We start from the raw sequence: 20,649 nt of genomic DNA, 5'->3' as shown, positions 1-20,649 counted from the left end.
AAATATTGTCACGATCAGACACGTCTGAATTGAATTCGGAAAATGACAAAAATTCCCGATTTTACGAATTTTTGAACTGCTATATCTTTGCTAAAAGCACGGTGACCATATTTTTAGAAGCTTATTTCAATGCCTTTATATTTGAGACCATTCCATTAAAATTTTACGAAATTCCTAACGTCAGAACTGGTTAGTGTAATTTGTCTTTAAGACGTGTATTCCTAAGCCGTTATAGTCACACCCAACAATATCAATACTAGACTTTCTGTTAACTTTATGCACATCAACAGCAGTGTCACACTACTATATGAACACAGATATTATGCAGTTGCAACAAAAACAAAAACAAAAAAAAAAAACAATTAACACAATAACAATTTATTGATAAAAATTCGTGAGGATAAGATGAAAATGTATTCATTAAGTTGCCTATAACTATAATCAATCTTGAACACACAGTTTAAAAAAAAAAACACACACAAGACAAATAGTAATCAATCTTGAACACACAATTTAAAAAAAAAACACAAACAAGACAAATAGTTCTACTATTTGTCTTGTGTGTGTGTTTTTTTTTAAATTGTGTGTTCAAGATTGATTATAGGCAACATTATGAGAATATCTGATTTAATCACAGAATTATAATACAACACTGTCAATGAAACACAACTTACACTATAAGTGTACTCTTGATAAATATATACAACTAGGCCTAGATTTATTCTCTACATATGATACTAAGAACTAGGCATAAAACTGTTTGTCATTTTTCATGATAAATAAATGATTTAAACCAATATGTGAGCTTTAACAACTTGTATCTCACAAATTTATTCGATTAAAAACCCAACAATATTTCTAGCACCTATCTTTTTGTCACAGAGAGAGGTCCAGACTATAGTCTAGAAACCCTGAATGATCAACAAACTTCACAAACCACTCCCAAATACAGGAATTTACAAAACCATTCTTTTTACTTGTTTTAGTCACAAAATGGAAAAAAATGTTATTTAAAATGCTCTTATTACATTGTTATTGTATCTATAAGGTAGAAAACAATGTTCACTTCAAAATCGAAAAACATGAAAAAAAGAAGTGTACACTTTTATCATGTGTACTAAGTTTCACAACTGGGAAAAAAAACTTAAATGAAAGATAATGTGATTATACAAAGAATATGCACTATTAACTAAAAGGCAAGAAAAATAACAAATCTCTTATCTTGGCTTAAATTAAGAGAATTATCAAATCCTAAAATTGGCATCAGAATGAATATGTGATAAAAAACAAACTAATGCTATTAAAAAGTTATGTTTTGCCTCATTAAGCAGAGCTTCTTGTGAAAATAAAGCGTTTGAAATCATCAACAAAACAAACAAATATAGACCAATATGCACTTTAACCAAGCTGAAATAATGAACTAAAAGAAATGAATTATTCTATCTGAGTTAAAATATAGATCGATATGCACTTAAACCAAGCTGAAATAATAAACAAAAAGAAATGAATCATTCCATCTTTGAGTTACATGTATATTTCTATCATATCTAAACAGCCAGTTAGTAGGTTAACTAAGGGGTAATACTGGTACAAATAAATGGAGATTTTACTAATACTTAGGACAAGTTTTCTCTATGAAGTAATAGAAAAATATGGACTTATTTCCCTTGATCTATGTTTACAAAATCATCCATAACAGTATAAAGTGCATTGATAGAATATCTTGTGCATTTCAGGAAAGGAACAGTATGTCAATCAGACATACCCTGCTTATAGCAACTGGCCAGGCCAGCATTATAAGTAAAAACATATAAACCACCTTATATGCATATTGTGTGTGTTACTTGGTTTTCACAAGAAGCTGTATCTAAAGAGACTTCTTAAGAATCATGCCAAACATTACGCATGCACCCAATGCGCAACCAGCACCAATTAAACCAGAATTTGTTTTAGCCAGGTCAATTACTTTATTCTTAACATTCTTATCCCCAAATTTCATGTTGTTATTTTCAGAATCCATGATTATGTCTTTGTTCCTAGAATGATGTGTTGTCTGACTTGAATGATGTGTTGTCTGACTTGAATGTTGTGTTGTCTGACTTGAATGTTGTGTTGTCTGACTTAGATGAATGTTTTGAGTTCCCCTGTCACTCATGCTAACAGTTGGTTGCTGTTCATTATTTTCTAGTGAAAAGATCTCTTCAGAACATGATTTCATTTGATCAGTCTTGTCAGTTGGCGAATGATTATATTGAGCTACAGTTCCTTTTCCTGTTATGGAACTAATAAGTGTTGAACTTTTAGCAGCACCACCACGTGATGAATGATTTCCCAACCTTTTATCCGAAATGCTCTCAACAAATGATCCTCTGTGTACAGATGGTTCTGTAGAGTTATGTACAGTATTATCAGATTTAACTGGATTAACAAATTTATAATTAAGAATGCTTTCAAGATCAGTAATGATGTCTTTCCTTTCTATGCGATCAAGAGCTACACATAGGTTCTCCAGATTAGCTTTAATTAGCTTATCTCCATTTGACCATTCTTCTATCAGTTTTTCTGAACAACTTTTTTGACTGCTACAAACTTGCAACTTTTGTACTGCTTCTACAGTATAATCTGAATAAGAAACAGGCATAAATCTTTTGTTTGAATACTTATAATTTGTTTTTATCAATTTTAATTTCTGTTTGTTTTCGTGTGCTTTTTATATTTTGGTTGTTGCCTCTATATTAAGTTTCCTGGCTTTTTCTTTCTTGATTAAATTTCACCTTTAAAATATCACTTTAACATTTTCCCCCTTATTTGACTTTGTCTTAATTTGTAATCATAATACCCAAGTAAGCTGCAAGATCCTTCCACTTTTCTTCATAATCCAAACGTGAATAAACTTTTTGTAAAGCTTTGTAAGGCAATCCCCTGATTGGTGTATCACTTAATGACTTCTTATCATAGTTGGCCTTGTTCTGGGATTCACAAATTGGCTTTAGCTTTTGAGGAATATCTTCTGATATCTGACCTGCAGAAAAGTATTATAAAATGCAGAAATTGGGATGTGCAAGGATCAAAATGAAGTAAGGCATGTACTTGGCATTTTATCAATAAAAAGTACTATTTTATTTGAAATGAGACATCACAGATTTATGACTAAATAACTGAATTAAAAAATCAGACAAAGCAAGGATTTACTTCAATACATTTGTACATATGTTTTAGATCAGGAACTCATTTAACGTCTTCTCATCATAATGAACAGTTACTGGTCCAAGTCTTCTTTCACCTATCCAACATTCTTGGGTCATTTTTTTTTATTATCAATGTGGTTTTGAAACATTTTTTTTTCATTTTTTTACCATATTCAATGAAGTGACTAATACAGCATATTAAATGCATTGTTAAGTATGTTAAGGTAAATCTATTGTAATTTGTAAAGAATAAGTATATATATATTTATTTTTTCATCTATGACTGCATTAAAATTGTGAATCTGAATATTCAACAAAACATATGCAAATTATGGGTGAAATATTTTTTTATAAGTGGCATGTAGACAAAATATAATTGAATAATAACAAGTTCAAGTCATTTTCAGAAATTTTTAAATGAACCATGAAAAAAAAAACCACATTTTTAAAAATATTTTGCAGCAGTAGTTGTGGATAATCAAATACAAAGTATTTTGGATGATTTATACAACACATTTTAATAGATTATTTAATATTTTTTGAACGAGATGCGCATGAGAAACTCCCACGAGTTGAAAAAATATTTAATAATCTGTTTATCGCTGTTTTGCTGAATTGTAAGGTATAAGTTTTCTTTTATTTTCAGTTTTCTTTACCTATATATGTAAGTTTCATAAGCACTGCAAAATTTCCTTTCAGGACTATTTTTCAGCAACATGCTACGTGATGTCACATGTGTTGTGTACCTGTGATACCCAATTTTTGAAAAAAAAAAAAAATCGGTTAACTATGACGACCACGTTTAAAATTTGTTATATAATTTTGGGTTTTATTCACTCTAATCGGGTAAGTTACTGTATTTAATCATTTTCCAATGTTGACTAGAAAATACATGTATTGCCACAAATTAGCCATTATTTCATATACAGTAAACAAACAGATGGTTATTTGGGTTGTCAAATATCCCTACGCTGTTGCTTATATGTCACACAAGGACATAGAAACTAGCGATAATTTTCATTCTCACTCGACTAGCATGAGATTGCAAATTATCGTATAGGAGAGTTCACCAATCTCATTAGTGATGTCATATTCACTAATTTGCATATCATTATGTGTCAAATTGGTTGGCAAATGAACAACTTAATAAAGAATTGACAATTTCATGATTAGAATCCCAATTTTGAAAACTTTATAACTTTGTTCCTTTATATCCAATTTCGGTTCTGTAAAATGTTTCATTTAGATGAAATAATTCACATTATGTATGTGAATTTATAACTCTTTTACTTGAAAAATAAATTTGTAGTGATTTTTATATGTAAAGTCTATTTTTGTATAAAATTATAATTAACATTTTATGTACATACAGTCTAATAACTGAATATTTATTTAAAAATTCCATTGATAAAAAGAATTTTATTTGCGATGTTGGGAACCAAAAGAATTTTTCAATTATCTTTAAAAATGAAAATGACATCACAAAGAACTCTCCTATAGGAAGATCAAAGGGATTTTAAACAAAATAGCGATGATTTATGTAAAGATACAGGTGAATGTTTTTAAACATTTCCAGAAAAAATTAGTCAAGTTTCAATTTTTCATGAATAAATATCTTACATAATGTACTTTTGGCAGATTTGTTTATGTTACAATTATCATGTCATTATTGCTACATGTACATGTAGAAGTAAACATTAACTCCTAAGCTACATGTTTCTGTTTTGATTCACATTCATATTGTTTGCACCCAAACTGTAAAATGTGTGATTGGGTTTACATATTTCTTGATGGTACTAATAAATTATAGGAACAAATATTGTCCATAAAAAAATACAAGGGTTAACATGTATACCTTTATCATAGAAATGATTAGGATCAAGCATATCAGCCAAGTCTGACTGATCAATGTCATCATGTCGTAAGGCACATATAAACTCATACAGACATTGATCTTTTTGCAATATTCTCTTTAAAAGTAGAGTTGCAGCTCTTCTTTCACCATAATTTCTCTGTTCACACTTGATCTCTTCCTGCAATGGACATTTTCATTATACTTTTGTACATTTCAATAATTATCATGATCCTTATTGCAATCATTTGACATATGTATTTTTGGTCTAGATCTATTGCTGTCCACTGGTCCATCCTGAAGGTATATGATTGGATATATACCACTGTGGGACCTTGAATATGGAAATAAACTATTTGTATATCATTGGCAATTATCCCAGTATCTGTATAATTGTTATCGTGTATAAATATTTCTGTACTATGATACAAAATGTATAAACAGATAAATCTTGATCATTACCTTGTTTTGGTCACACAAACTTTGAAGGTATGGAAGAATATTTTCTGGATTCAACTGGGAACAAAAAAAAACTTCCTTCCTCTTTAGTATTTGCTTTGCCCTTTGTCTATCAAAGGCCATAATCTATAATAATAAAAGCATATCAATCTTACACATTTTACAAAGTTTTTGAATGGTTTGAAACGAATGTGGATATTTTTTATTGAATTTTTAACTTCTTAAAAGAGTATACTGACAAAGGACTAATCATGTACTCTAGTAAACAGCATAGAGCAATGTTCTCACGACCAATTTCATGAACTATTTACTCAAAATTGTCTACACGTAATCTTTAAGTCAATCTAACTTCATATATTCACAATTAAAGGGCAAAACAATGTTAAAATTCATCTTAATAGGGTGTTACCCACTGAAGATTTTGGTCGTCAACTTGTGTCAATGTCTTTGACATGTATTTAGGTGATCTTGAAAAATTTAAATTTGAATTGAAATTACCAATGTTCAACATCCTACTAGATGTATACAGCATGATGTGTCTGAACTTAGTCAGTTTTAATACGTCAAGTCAGTGTGCTGATGTCAATATTATCAACACCCTATTGGAATTACCTAATTTTGTGCACAGACTCAGTATTTCCATGAGGTAATTGCTACAATACCCGTAAAAACAGTTTCAACTAAATCCCAAACAATTATGCCATCTTGGAAGGCTAATTCTTATTTTGTTTGGTCGCCTCCCTTCGTTAGTGAGGCAAAGATGCCAGATTTAAAAAATACCTCAGCGAACATCATGACTTTCTGGTCTAGGGAGTCTTATTCTTATTTTGCTTGGTCGCTCCCTTTGGTAGTAAGGCATACATGTCAGATAAAAAAATACCTCTGCGAACATCATGATTTTCTGTACTAACTAAATTTTACAAGAAAGTTTTGCACCCACCTCACAGAACTTCAACTAAAGCCCAAACTAAATAAGTCAGTTAAAAAAATATTGCACAGATGGGTCCATCAGATGATAAGTGAAATTATCTTTTAATTTGAAATTGTTTCAAATTTGTTCAAAGCAGTTTTCAGCATCAATCATTGAAATTCAAGCAACTGTGGTCAAATATGCCTACCTTTTTAAAATCTATGAGTCATAGTAAGAATGATCCTATTATACATGTTATGAACCCTGGTCTTGTTGGCTTGTACACTTTCGTAACATGTAGTTTGTCTTGTAGTTAGATTAATCGATGAAAAGAACTTACTAAAAATAACATTCTGAGCTATATCTGTCTGGATTCCACCCAGCTATAAATATTGGGATTTCCTTGAACGTGTATATAAATAACGACAGTTCATAGTTTCACCTACTTTCGTTTTGAGTTGTCTCTTTTGGCACGAGACCGCAATTGATTTTCAAGTGCATTTCAATATACACATTTGAGCAGATTAAAAAAATTCCACCGGCGCAAACTGAATAAAACTTCGCTGGCCTAAAGATATGTACAAACAGAATTTTATATATAAATTGTAGAAAATATTACCATCATTTTCTGAAATTAATACATATAATTCGGAGATGGGGTAAACATGACAAATGAACTGAGTTAAAAGTCCTAAATTTTAACCTTCTTCCACTGAACCAAATCACAACTTTTAGTCAGAATTGATTAATGAAAACAAATCACATGTAATTTGAACCTATTTTCTACCAATTAGTGGCAAAACTTCAGCAAATAAGTTTCCAGTAAAAAATATGAAAAATGTGGAATGTACCTACTACCAAAGTTGGAACTATATATATAAAACCAAGGGGGAATTAATTGTGTTCTCGTACCTTTTAATTTTTTTAAGCAAATTTGGGACATTTTAAAACCAAGAACCTAACTATAGTCTGGGGAGATACATTTATATGGCTTTCATTATATTTATATCTCATAATTCTACACAGTAATTCAGAAAGTGTATGTAATTATAATGTAAAGTCCCAGAATAATTATATGCAAATTCATCAAGAAACGTAATTTTGTTATAATTTATAATATAAACCATGAAAAAAAAATACAGTTCATGAACTCGTTCCATTGAATTAGCTTAGGTCGTCCAATTATTTCTTACTTCCGCTTGAAGGGGGAAGCGTGTAATTAAACAACTTTTAGCTCAAAGATGTATTGTAACAGAAAAAGACAGCTCCCTTTTCCGTCAGATGAATGTGACATCGAGAGGAAGTCAAAATGTTTCTGCCCACAGGTATTATTTGTCTGTAATCAACATTAATGTCACTCGCACATTTACACTTAAGTTACAACAGAACTGTCGAAATCTTTTTGGTGTCGGCCAGACAAAGATAAGAAAGGGTTCGTCTTTTTACTCAAATACAATCAAATATAGTCAAATATACCCAAATTGACATGTTAATGCCTTGAAATACTATTTAAATGGCAGTTAAATAGATTTTCAGAGCAAATTAATCATATTCATAAATATTTTTATTGGGGTTAAGCCTTATGCTTTGATATTGCCAAATTTTTAACGCATATGTACTATGACGGATATGACACAAATTTCTGTACCGAATTTCAATTTTCAGCATAATTGATATTTTATTTGAAAAAAAGTCTGTTGTCAGTGTTAATTGCAATTTATATTAGTCAGCCTTAATGTTTGTTTGTTTGTTGGGGTTTAACGTCCGAGCAGCAATATTTCAGCTATATTCAGACAATGAACATGAAACTGATGATAAAATGAACATGAAATGATGATGAAATGAAAAAGGGATGGGACACAAGGACAGTGGGGTCGACAAATTTTGATTGCCACTGGAAATAGGAAGAGGTGGGTAGGGTCGGGCCATTTTGCCTCCTGTGGCGGAGCCCTATGGTTTCTACTCCGTGAGAATACCACAGTAGGGTTCTTTAACGTGCGAGGAACGTGGCATCTTTCCCAACACGGTGCACCACTATGGTTTGCGGTCAGGTTTTCCGTATTATAGCCTGACAACCCCAGCATGTAACACGCCAGGGGTACCCCATTCCACCACCTGGGGCACACATCCCAGTTGCTCTGTGGGCAGAGCGCCCTAGCCCCCGGCTAGGGTTCTGAGCACTATTTAGTCGCCTTTTACGACGAGCTTAGTGCTGCTGCAGGCCTATTCTTTTAACACCCGGACCTGCACGGGGCGTCAACCTCAATGAAAATTCAGTTTAAATAAGGAAGCAAACTGCATTAAATGTAACTGTTTAAAAGGGGGAACTAATATCCTTATCTATTGTAGTACCAGTTGACCAAAAATGGAAAATTTTGCCCTTGCAAGAACATACCACAGACCTCCATATGTATTAAATTCAACTTCCCCTTAACAGAGATGAAATTCGGAAAATTTTGACTTTCTTTTGAACTTTTGAATGTTCACCATATTACTTCATCGACTGGTTTAATTGGTGGATAACAGCAACTCTAGCAAGTCAATAAAGATTTCAATAATCTTTATTAATTCATAAGCAGAATTCTTGTAATTTGAAATAAACACATCCAAATCTCTTTTTATTATTTCAAAGCAGCTGCTTTAATGGGACTGGATGTTTTAAAGTATAAGTTCACAATATTTATTCTAAATAGATTTATCATCAATAAAGGTATTGCAAAAGTTTGTCAAAGACCAGTCAAATGTAAAAAAAAAAAACTGAAGCATTACACATATTTCGTATAAAGTTTCCACATAGTGGGCTTAATTCTATTCACAATTTAATCAAACCGTTTTTGTGAAACAGAAAAACTGTACCTTTGTTGATAGGATTGCAATGAAATCAAAAAAAGGTCATGAAGAATGAAAATACTGGGGGAAAAATTATGCGATTCAAAAATAATGCTTATCAATATTTTGTGGATTTAATTTTTTTTAAACTTACTAACGTCAAAACCTACAATGATACGTTAGTCAGTGATTGGTATTGCCATGCGCCATAGTCGCATTTCCTCTTAGAATGGCACATTGAGTGACTAATATGCTGTGTCATGTGCATTCCTTAAGTTTCCATCATTGATGATGGAGTGTTGTCCACTACTTGTGTCAGTAAAATCAGCATGAACATGTCTTTTAACAATGTTTTTATTAGCTGCAGGCTGATGTTTTGATCATCACGTTTTCAAGGAGATTTGAAGACTGGGAATGAAACGGTACTTTGTCGATTTTTTAGATTACATATTCTCGATCGCTTATGGGTCTTACTGTTGGGGGATCTTTGGACTATGACAAAAGACTAGACAATACATTAGTTTAAGAACTCAAAGAACAGAAAAGAAAAGTGATGTGACAATTAATTGACACATTAATTGTTAACTCTTAATAAACATTTGATCTGCAGTGTAAATTAAAGTTTGTTTATGCCAGAAATGTACATTTGGTCTTCAATATCTTTGTCAAGCCAGCCTTAGCTGTTAATCCAAATTTTGTCCCATGTTTTTTTTTTTTTTAGAATGGCCCATTGAAATTTAAAATGTCCCATTGAATTGAAGAGTAAGGGGGCCATAGTCCCATTGGCAAAATTTTAATCCCAATCACTGATGTTAGTACCAGAAAAGTTTTGATTGATAACAATTGTTTCAAAGAATAGATGGAAATATACAAATAAAATTACCACCAGACTTCTTTCAAAGAAGCTTTCATCAAAGTAATTTTCACAGTCTCATTTTCGTTGACTCTGCTGTATACATATGTTGAAGCAGTGACAGGGAAATTTATACATGTATTTACCAATCATAGCTCACACAATGAAAACTCATCCCTTGGGTCAGTGATGATAAAAAGACTTACCAGAACCACTGAACATGAAACAACTGTCTACCTTGCACTGTATATTGTAATAGACTAAGTCAGTGTATGTTGGGTCACTTTGAATTTTTGCCTTGCAGTTATTAGACATATCGATGACAACGCCCACAATTGAATACAGCGCCACCTGTGACCAATCAGGTGACCTTCATAGTAAAAGATTCTGATATTTCCATGCCAATTTTAGGCTTATTATAAATATTTGAGATGTAAGAGTTCTTTTTTATTGGTCAATACAGTGTTCCAAAGGCATATGCAAATTTTGAAAAAAAAATCGCGAACTTACACTTTAATTAATACATTTTATTTGCAGGAAAAGATTAAACAAATGTTTTTTAAATTGCAATATCAAATATCATTTATATATAATTATATGAAATATACATCTGTTTTTTCTTTAATTATACAAATATTTACCAAGGATGATTTTTTTTAATGAATTTTTACAAATATTTATTTCTACTAGTATTATATTTTTATAATGTACTTACAAATTGAAATACTGTAAAGAATATATTACTGCTATGAATTCGTATTCATGTTTAACAGTAAATTTATATATATTTTTTAAATATAACACAAAATAACATTAAAATTCTTAGACAAACTCCATTAATACAAAATTCCTACATTTTCTAATCTTGATAAAAAAAAAAGTACAATAATTATAGCCCTAACTTAATCTAAAAAATAAGTCAGACAGGAATTTTAATGAATGTTAAATATTTAATTGTTAATAAATATGTTTGTTGCATAAAATGATTACAAGCAATATGCGGAACATTCTTGAAACTGTGTGTGTGAGTTATGTCTTTCTATATGTCTGCATGGAAACACATGTAGCTTCGAGCTAATTTATAAAAAGAGGTTCCTTTATAAGCCATATACATATTTTACTTTCTTCACTTGTATATGTGTGGATGGGTTATCCGTCAGTCTGAAACTTCCAGTACTGTACAGTGCACGTCTTGTGTCAATAAATTGTAGTCTGATAATACTGAAAAGTTTCTCCACAAAGTCAGTTGTCTGCAGCTTCCAATTAACCACAATTTTCATCATATGATTGATAGATTCTGTATTGCTACTAGTCCAGAGTTTTGTTTTTTTGGTCCTACAGCATGGTCTGTACACGAACAGTTCTATCCTTGGCTTGTAGTGATGGGTGAAATACACAATGCATTTGGAATTTTCTGTTGTTGAAATAATCTTCCATGATATCTCTTCAAATTCAAATGTGTCATCGGCATTCACTAGTCCTTGGGTTCTTGAAATAAGGTCAGTGATGGAATCTCTTTTGTGTTTTAGAATTGTTGCCTTGTAAGTTAAATAAAATTTAAGATTGTCTTTCAGGTGTTTAGTACACAGAATCCTTGAAGAGTTGGGAAATGTGTGTTATAGGGCTTTTGTAAAGGCTTTCTCGTCGTCTGTTCCAAATTCCATAAAACCAGAAGTCTTAATTAAATGCCATCAATATCTGTCTCCAACTTGCTTGATATATGATTGAAAAAGGTTCTGTTGGTGTGATAATCTGCAGTTTGATGCATAAATAGAGGATTATCCTTAGTTTCTTTTCTTAGAAGGCGCTGGTTTTTGTAGACGAAGCTGGTAGTTCCCGAGGTTGAATGTGCAAGCTATGCCAAGTTTTCCAGTCTTATTCAGGACAAAGTGTTTCATGTCTAACAATTGTTCTTTGGGAAAACAAATGATCACAGATACGCACTGCTTCTGAAAAATCATTTCCTGGAGGAATGGGTGGTTATTCACCATGTTTATCACTTCCTGCAATTTCATCAGCTATGTCGTGTAGAATTGTTCTGTCTGTTTCTTCTTTTCCCTGTACTGTAGGTTTGGAATTTGTTTGTTGTTACAAGATCCCAGTACCAAAATGTTCTTGTTGGGGTAAATTACTTGTGGGCATTCCTTCCCCACTCTGGTGCACATGTTTTCGATTGTTTGTGGGTCTGTTCTGAAGAACAGTTGGTGTCTTGAAGATGGGAACGTTCTACGATATTTGTGGCAGCTACATTCGATATAGTTGTGTAATATTTGACATTAACCAGGTGACAAACTTCCAATAACTTGAATCCATCTTCAGGGTAGCATAGTATTGGTGAAGCATTAGTACATCTTCATCTGCTGGTTGGGGTTAAATACATGCAATACATGTCTCCTCTCTTTGTAACTTGCCATAGATTTTGCGACACATTGTGTGCAGTTTTTGCAGATTCTGCTTCAATGGAGTCCCATACACGGCAGTTATCAAAGAAGATTGATCTTCGACCTCCCTTTATTCTTGATGAGCTTATTTCATTATTTTCAAGGAACAATTTGTTGATTTTCTTGCCATTTGGTACATTTGGAAAAGTACTAGTGTCAGTATTTGACTTAATTTGTTGGTACACTGCTTGTGTGGATAACCATTTGCCTTCTTTCATGTCTTTACCATTTACCATGAAACTTACTATGTTTTGATCTTGCTGTGGTATCAGGGTTTCTATTAGGTGAACTACATACTTTTGGAGTAAAATTCTTCTGTGTCATCAAAAGATGAGTCTTGATCTAAGACTGGTGGTACAGAATTGCACAGTATTACGTTTGGGTCTTTGGAACTAGTGTGGTAAACTTTATTTATAAGTCTGCAAGACAAATAACAAAAAACATAAGCTCTCCATAAAAGATACATGACATACATTGTACAGTTATACACAGTATTGCAGCTCGGGTTTTTCATAGGACGGTCTGCCCGCATTTTTCTAAGTGGAAAATGAATCGTTTATTTTACTTCTTCGTAATAATCTGCCATTTTTTTGAAGAAAACGTGTGTATCATTACTGATCTTCTAGCTTTTTACTTGCCAATAATAGCCAATTGAATATGATTTAAAGTATTAAAATAATAATTAAACTAAATATAACTTATAAGAACCATAAATTTTACTGAAAAGGTGTTAACTGCTGTCTAAATAGATAAGGGAAAGTTATTTGACAGGTAAACAATCAGCTGATTAGGGTTATTGATGATGTTAATGGACAGCCGAGCTTCTACTGGACAATAAATCTGATCAAAATACTATTGATTGAGCAGGTCTAAATTTTGCACAAAAGCGTGAATATGCAAATTACTAAATTGCACATGTTTGCTAGTTCAGAATGTCAGTTGCCTCCCTTCAAGTTTTCAATCTGTTTAACATTTTCTGTATTTTTAACAGTACATTGTAGTTGCCAAAAGTTTTGCTTGCAATAATGATAATAAATATTATTTTATAAATTTTAAACTATTTTGGAACTTTGGTAGCAGCAATCATCAATACAAATGTACGTCCTGAAACATGTTGCCTTATAGTATGCAACTCGTAAGTTAATGATTTTAGATGGCCATTCATTAAAAATGTCCAAGGAAAATAAGGCATCTTTGAAAATCATGACTTCACTGAAGAAACAGCATTTAAACAGAACTAATGTCTGAAAAAGTTCATGTTTCCTAGAAAAAATAAAATTTAAGAATTAAAACTTCAGTATTTTCACTTGGTTTGGATACAAGGGTTGGTTGACTCAAGGTCACATTGATCAGTATATAGACACCCTAATAATTCTTGACAAAATTTTTTTCAGGTGTTTATTGTTTTATGTTCTCACATGCTGATGAGAAAAAATGTTGTTCAGTGTTGGATAGTAAGTCAGAGAAAATATTATCATTTGCTGTTAATGAAATAATGATTGGAAAGTGGGCAAGGTACTGGTATATTTACATTGTATGTGTCAGTTTTGCAATACATTTTTTCTCTGACAGGTTGAGACGAGAGATATAACTGTGCATGGGACCAATATAAAACCAGTTTCAGAGGATTCTCAACAGGAAATGGAAACTGTAAGTTGTATAGATACTATGTTAAGGAGTTGTACAGTGTGTACTATACTAAATGTAAATTTGACACTAGAAAAAGTGTTGTTAGGCATATACATGACAATTATATCATAAAAAACTGAAAAGCATCTTTGAAGAATTTGCTTACTTAAAGAGGTACATGTAGACCTAGGGTAAGGAAAATAACTCTTGAGAAAAGTGAAATGTTTGTATAATATTCAGTTTCACCAAAACCTTTCAAGCTTTCCTTTGAAAGATTGAAATCAGTTTGATGCTTACATAAGAATGGTGTCTAATGCTGAATACAAGTGTTCCAGTGATTTGTAAGAGTTGTCCCTTACCCTAGGTCTTCCTCCTTAAGATAGATAATGTATAAATGTAACAAGAATAGGTATGGTGAATATGTCAAAGAGATAAAAAAAAACCACTGGGATGAAAATGTCAGCCCAAGGCCACCCATTGGTCTTCGATGAAAGATGAGAAATGAAATAACTATTATATAAAGGTCTCATTTATCACTTTCAAGTCAAATAGTCACCACTGTATATAGTATCAAAAACACACTGAACCTTGGTCTGTGCGTTGTAAGTACATAATTTGTGTGTATACTAATCAAAAGTAGTCAAAATAAAGTTGAGAATGGTTGCTTAAAAATCATATTTGTAATTTACTACAAGTGTATATATATTGTTAACATGTGTGAGTTATTTGCCTCCAATTTGTCAGTTAGCAGAAAAGATAAAAATGTGGATTTTAAGTATAATTTATTCAAGTAAATTTTGAGAAAAATTTCTATAGTCATTGTACCATTAAGATAATGATCTTGAAAGCCATATTTTCCAAGCTTCGCAATGGTATGCAACTTTAAGATATGGTAATATTTGTCCTGGGAATTCACATTGAAACTTTGAAAATTACTTTTTTGACATGTAAAGTAATGGATATGTTAGAAGTGGTTAGTGAGACCTGTACATGGAGCGTCATATCTTTTTAGGTCTTCTTGCAATTCATATAAAAATATGTTTTACACAAATATTGCAAACATTTATTTGAAAAAGCTTTATTCAATGGGGAGATAATTTGATGGAAATGAAATAGTAATTGTAGTGAATTTTTTTTAAATGACAAAAAACAAAATTAATTTAGAAGAATGTCAGATAAGTATTCTTTTTACAAAAAAGTAAGAAATTCTGTGAACCAGTTTTTCAGTAGAATGTTTAATACATGAAATAGAAAAATTCTCTGTATAATCTATAAAAAAATTGCCAACAGTATGGTCCAATTATCTCAAAATCAAGTTTTTGTGACTTATATTTCTTAAATTAAAATTCAGAAGTATGTACATTCTAGGTTATTCTTGAGAAAATAAGGACAATCTATAGACAAAAAACTTGTTCTTGATCTACCTTGATGAATTATTAGTGATGTAAATAAAATTTGCTATACCAGGCAGTAATTTGTACATCAAATTGATTGTGGCCAAATACACTCATAGTTGTTTTTAGCTGAAAGTTTGATATTTACAATATATTTTGTACATAACAGGATTCACGATTTACTGGTTGCAATAATAATGAACAAACAGAGCATGACAGAAATACTCGTCCATCATTACCCAGCACTACACAACATAACTGTAGACAGTGTCTAGCAGGACAAGGGGTAAGATCTTCTCGATTGGCATGTACCATTAACCAATTGTTAAGTTTCTAGTCAATATATATGAACAAACCTAAGTTGGCAACCATATAAAAACATTTTAAAAAGTACCAGTAAAGGAACGTTTTGGTGATACATTTATTACAACCATGCTTCAGGTCAAAATAAGTCAAAAGAAACCTATCACCAGTGACATGTGAAAACAAAATGCTGAATTTATCAGGTCTCATAAGGCTAACAAAAATTAGTAACTAGATTTTCATTTATTCTCCAAAAATGAATGGATGGGCTGATCTTATTTTTTGCATCTTTCACTTTTATTGAATCTATCTCAAATGAGATTCATATGAAAGTCATTTGCTTTCTTTATCAGACCTCTGACATCACATAGATTATATACTGTTTGATCACCTTTGCATACAAACCTATCATTTAAACAGGCTGGCACAGTTAGACAAGTGATAAAAATAATGTCATAGTGTAATAAATAGTTGTACTAAGTAAATATGATAAATATGAAAATCTGAAAATAAATATTTGAAGGGAAAAAGATTAAAAATTGGGTTTAGTGAATTTTTTTTGTGATGAATTCACTAGAGCCACAGTTCAGATGTCTGTAGAGGAACCTAAGACTTTTTCACTCTTATCTTTGTCTTACCCTTTGATCTTAGCCAAAATGCTGAGAGGCAAAAGAGAGCTTACATAGGCTTAGCCTGCTGTCTTATCCTATTCGTTTTATGTTGAATAAAATATGGTTTAAACTAATCTTTATCTTATATTGAAACATGATGTACAGACTAAAGGGGATTGTTTTCTGTTTTCAGGGTCATTTCATGCACATTTACTCAGACATGAATAACAACACATAGCAGAAAAAAATACCAGGATCCTGCTGTAAAGTTTAGATCTCCACCAAATGTCTCAAATGTGTTCATTTTTTTCTATATTTACTATGTTTTTTTTTTTATCTAATCTTTTAATGATGAACTATGGTGAGTTGATGTACCAAAGAAGTGTACTTAAGATGTGTTAGACCATGAATCGTTGTCACATGATCCGTTTTAATTAAGAACATTGTGAACATGTATTTTACAATTCATGACTACCAAATAGCTTTATTATTTTCTTCCTAGATTTTATCATGTACACATTTTAAAATATTTTACTGAACATTTTGTTATGTCTTTTATATAACCTCAAAACATACACATGTATGCAGTCGTAATGGGGCTGTCAGAAGTAGTTACAGCATCAATCTAATCATAGTACTTAGACATTTGCTTTCAACACAAGAACTTGATTATTAGAGAACATACCTGTATGAAACTATACAAAATAGTTTGGGTTATGACTAAATATTTTCTAGGTTCCAACAACTTGAGTAAGCATGTGTGGATGTTTATGAAAATGAACCACAAGTCTAAATGACACAAGAACACTGTCTAATTGTGAATTTAATGTTATTTTACCACTTCCATTCTAGTCAGAATCCTATATATACTGTGTCACAATCAAAATTGCTTGTATTTTATGCATAAACTTGCCCTAATTGTTTTGGGTATACTTTTGTGGTTGAATAAAGCTGCACCCTGTAAAGCATTATTTTCTCTCAAATGAATTGAGTTATTATATTGGCTTTTCATGGTCTTGATTTACCCAAACTAAATGAATGGGAGGTATTTTTCAAATTGTCATTGTAATTCATGTGCATTGTAAGAGATATGTAGAGACACAGCTACTATCAACATTTAAGTTATACAGTAAATTCGATTGACTGTGTGAAACAAAGTATGTATTTCTTATCCATTCTTCATATTTTAATATTCTTTTTTACTGAATTATTTACTTCATTTTTAAACAGTTTTATCTATTGAAGGCAGCGGTGTAGTGTACCCTTTTGAAGAGATATAGAATCTTTCTTAGTGAGCAAATGATATCACTTTTACACAGTTTAGATAATTTATCTTTGAAATACTTTTGGCAAGAAATTCTAAATAAAATTTTTAGTACCTGAAAATGCAATCATCGACTATTTTAAAAGATAGATTCTGCTTCTCTAAACTTAACAGAACATTACATTTTGGCCCCAGATTATGGCTACCTTGTTTTTAAAAGGCCTTTATTTATCAATTACTTGGGATAGAAGAGGACATGTCCTAAAGTGTCCTATTAAAATCAGAAATAGTTGACAAAGAAGGTTATGGAAATTCTTCTGACCCATTTATTGAAATTCTTATGTCTTTGTTTCACATTCTTTCCAATTTTGTATGTTCTGAGTTAATGTGATGATAAACTACAACAAGCTGTTATTTAAGAAGAAAGTCATGTGTTTAAAAAAATCTCAATTTGGAATTTTTTTTTAATCAATATGACTTGCTGTCTTTAATTTAAAAGAGTGTAACATAATAACTTCATCATGATTATAGAAATCATAAAATACATTACATTTTATAGAAGCGATATTGCTAATACATGAATATTATGTTATTGAAGCATTGAGTTCTTGTATTTAGAAGGATATTTTATAATACTGTCCTTGCTTTTGTTTTTATATAGTAGATATAAACTTGGCAACTTTATTTAAATAAAATAGATTTTTTCTACATATTTTTAAATTATTCCTAAGAACAGTGAAAATATTAAGCTTTAACATTATGTTTTTGACATGTCTAATGTTTTACATTACAAAATATTCTACTACATTTTAGTTGGATTATTGTTGTGGAAATTTTACATTCCTTCTGCATATAGTAAGACAAGAATGATGTGTATCTGAATTACTCATGGTATGTAAGAGGTTAATAATCTGTTAATGATACAATGTATGATGAGAATTGATATGATAAATATGTCAAAGATACAGCAACCTTACTGGGATGAAAAATGTCAGCTCAAGGCCATCCATGGGTCTTCAGTGAGCAACAAGAAAACCCTAAGACCACAGGTAGGCTCCAGCTGGCCCAAAAACAACATTATACACAGGTACAGTGTAATAGTTCCCTTGTATACTCCAGGAACATCAAAGTAAAGTGAAAGTGAAAACAAAACAATACATACAGAGGCCAAAAATTTCTGACTTGGGGCAGGCAGAAAAAATAGGCCAGGGTAAAAGTACTTTGGCATGATCACAACTCCCCTCTTTTAAATTTGGCCTCTGTGGAGAAAGTATTGCACAAATAAACACCTAAATATCAGTTCAAAAATATACAGTATAGAACTGTGCACAAATAAGGCATACTTTGCCATGTTTCAGAGCAATGAATTATGCATATTAAAAAACAAGCATATAAAAGCTGTACATGTTGAACTCCTTGCTTCAAGTGTGGAAAAATATTAGCTATTGCCACACTGAAGCATAGGGACTTACAGTTCAATGTGGACACAATATGGCACAAAATTCGAAATTAATCTGAAGGTGAAAAAGTGTTGCTTTAAATGTGCTTATCATAGACCCCTGCTTTCAGCCCCTGCAATTAATGAAAGTGATAAAAAAGCAGTGATTTTTATAAGATTCCAATAAAAAAAGACCTTCAAAATCAGACCAAAAATTAAAATGAAGATGATTTTTCGGGGCACAACCCCATATAATACAAAAACAATATATCTGAAATCTGATAGAATTATACAGGCATGGATTTTTTATGAGGAAGAAATGTGAAAAATTTATTTTTGTTCGGCATGGCCAAATTTTGTACCCCTTTACTTCAAAACGATTAAAGATTAGTCTACCATGTTAAAAAAACTTTTAGAACAGTATTTCAAAAGGTACATATTTACCTGTAAATTATCAAAATTGGATGTACAATAAACTTTTTCTATCAATTCTAATGATAACACCCATTTTCCCCCATTTTAAAGGGGTGTAAAATTGTAGGCCCTCTGTTTTGTTCCAAAGAATGATGTGTTAAATATAAAAAAGATCAAACAATTTTCACCCAAGTAAACAGAGGCCAAAAACATTTTGCAGTAATAAAAAACGAGAGGCTCACAGGAGCCTATACGCTCACCTGGTTCAATTTTGCCTTTCAATGGCAATACATTTAACCAGGAGTTGTCCAACAATTCTGACTCAAGAAGACTTTGGTAAGACATATAAGTATCATCTCAGTGATTGAAAGTTTCCTTTCTTTCTATCATAGTTCTCAAGATATTTGCTGAAAACTGTAAAAAGAGAAAAATCTTCATTTTTCATCTTCCAAAGTCAGTAAGTCTTACAAGGAGTTGCCAGTCAACTTTGATCCATGGAGACTTTTATAGGCCTTATAATAAGGATCATTTCAGCAACTGAAAGAATTTGGATAAACCTAAAGGTTTTGGTGATAAATGCGAAAAACTACTGTCTAACCCCTGATTTCTATTGGTAAACGGACGGAAAGTCACAGGACAAAAAGTCACAATTTCGGTAGGACAAAAAGTCACAGGACAAAAAGTCACAATTTTAGTAGGACAAAAAGTCACAATACTTTATATAGCACCATAGACATTTTATACAAAACAATAAACAAACAACAATATAAGCACAGAAAGTCAATAAATAAAAAGTTTTGCAAGTTTTTCTTTAAACACACAATATCACTTTGAGCATTTTGTTTAAACACATGAGTTCATTTTCACTATTGTCACTGTTTTAGCAAACACTGTTGAAAGTCTATTTAGTTAGAAACGTCTAACTCTGCACCTGCAGCTGTAGTACGTCTACCCAGGCAAATGTTGAAGGCGACACCATTCAGGAATTCTGGAACTGTCTTTCTGCCTGATACACGGTCTTGGCACAGATTCTGGAGTCGTTTCTGGAGATGAACTATCTTCTG

At 31.6% G+C, this 20,649-nt stretch overlaps 2 protein-coding genes across 5 annotated transcripts; one reads left to right on the top strand and one right to left on the bottom strand.

The window, feature by feature from the left end:
* Nucleotides 1–365: 365 nt before the first annotated feature.
* LOC148622710 (uncharacterized) lies at nt 366–7,284 on the bottom strand. Of its 4 annotated transcripts, none has more exons than XM_088572786.1 (5): nt 7,265–7,284; nt 5,503–5,625; nt 5,044–5,221; nt 2,840–3,022; nt 366–2,622 (listed from the first exon to the last, which is right to left on the bottom strand). In XM_088572786.1, exons 2-5 carry the CDS (start codon nt 5,620–5,622, stop codon nt 1,868–1,870), a joined length of 1,236 nt encoding a protein of 411 aa, XP_088428912.1. In that variant the 5' UTR covers nt 5,623–5,625; nt 7,265–7,284; the 3' UTR covers nt 366–1,867. The 4 variants fall into 4 exon arrangements, with proteins under 4 accessions (XP_088428912.1, XP_088428910.1, XP_088428909.1 ...); XM_088572784.1 differs by lacking the exon at nt 7,265–7,284 and adding an exon at nt 7,029–7,101; XM_088572783.1 differs by lacking the exon at nt 7,265–7,284 and adding an exon at nt 6,750–6,988.
* A 290-nt stretch (nt 7,285–7,574) lies between these two features.
* On the top strand, nt 7,575–18,441 carry LOC148622709 (uncharacterized). Its single transcript, XM_088572787.1, has 4 exons — nt 7,575–7,734; nt 14,105–14,182; nt 15,725–15,841; nt 16,663–18,441. Exons 1-4 carry the CDS (start codon nt 7,651–7,653, stop codon nt 16,705–16,707), a joined length of 324 nt encoding a protein of 107 aa, XP_088428913.1. The 5' UTR covers nt 7,575–7,650; the 3' UTR covers nt 16,708–18,441.
* Nucleotides 18,442–20,649: the final 2,208 nt, after the last annotated feature.

This window comes from Perna viridis, chromosome 3 (assembly GCF_037379345.1).
Source record: "Perna viridis isolate PV_CMFRI_1.1 ecotype Kerala chromosome 3, ASM3737934v1, whole genome shotgun sequence".
NCBI classification, from domain to species: Eukaryota; Metazoa; Mollusca; class Bivalvia; order Mytilida; family Mytilidae; genus Perna; species Perna viridis.
Note: the sequence above shows the minus strand (reverse complement) of the source record. Positions and strands in the feature narration are given on the sequence as shown.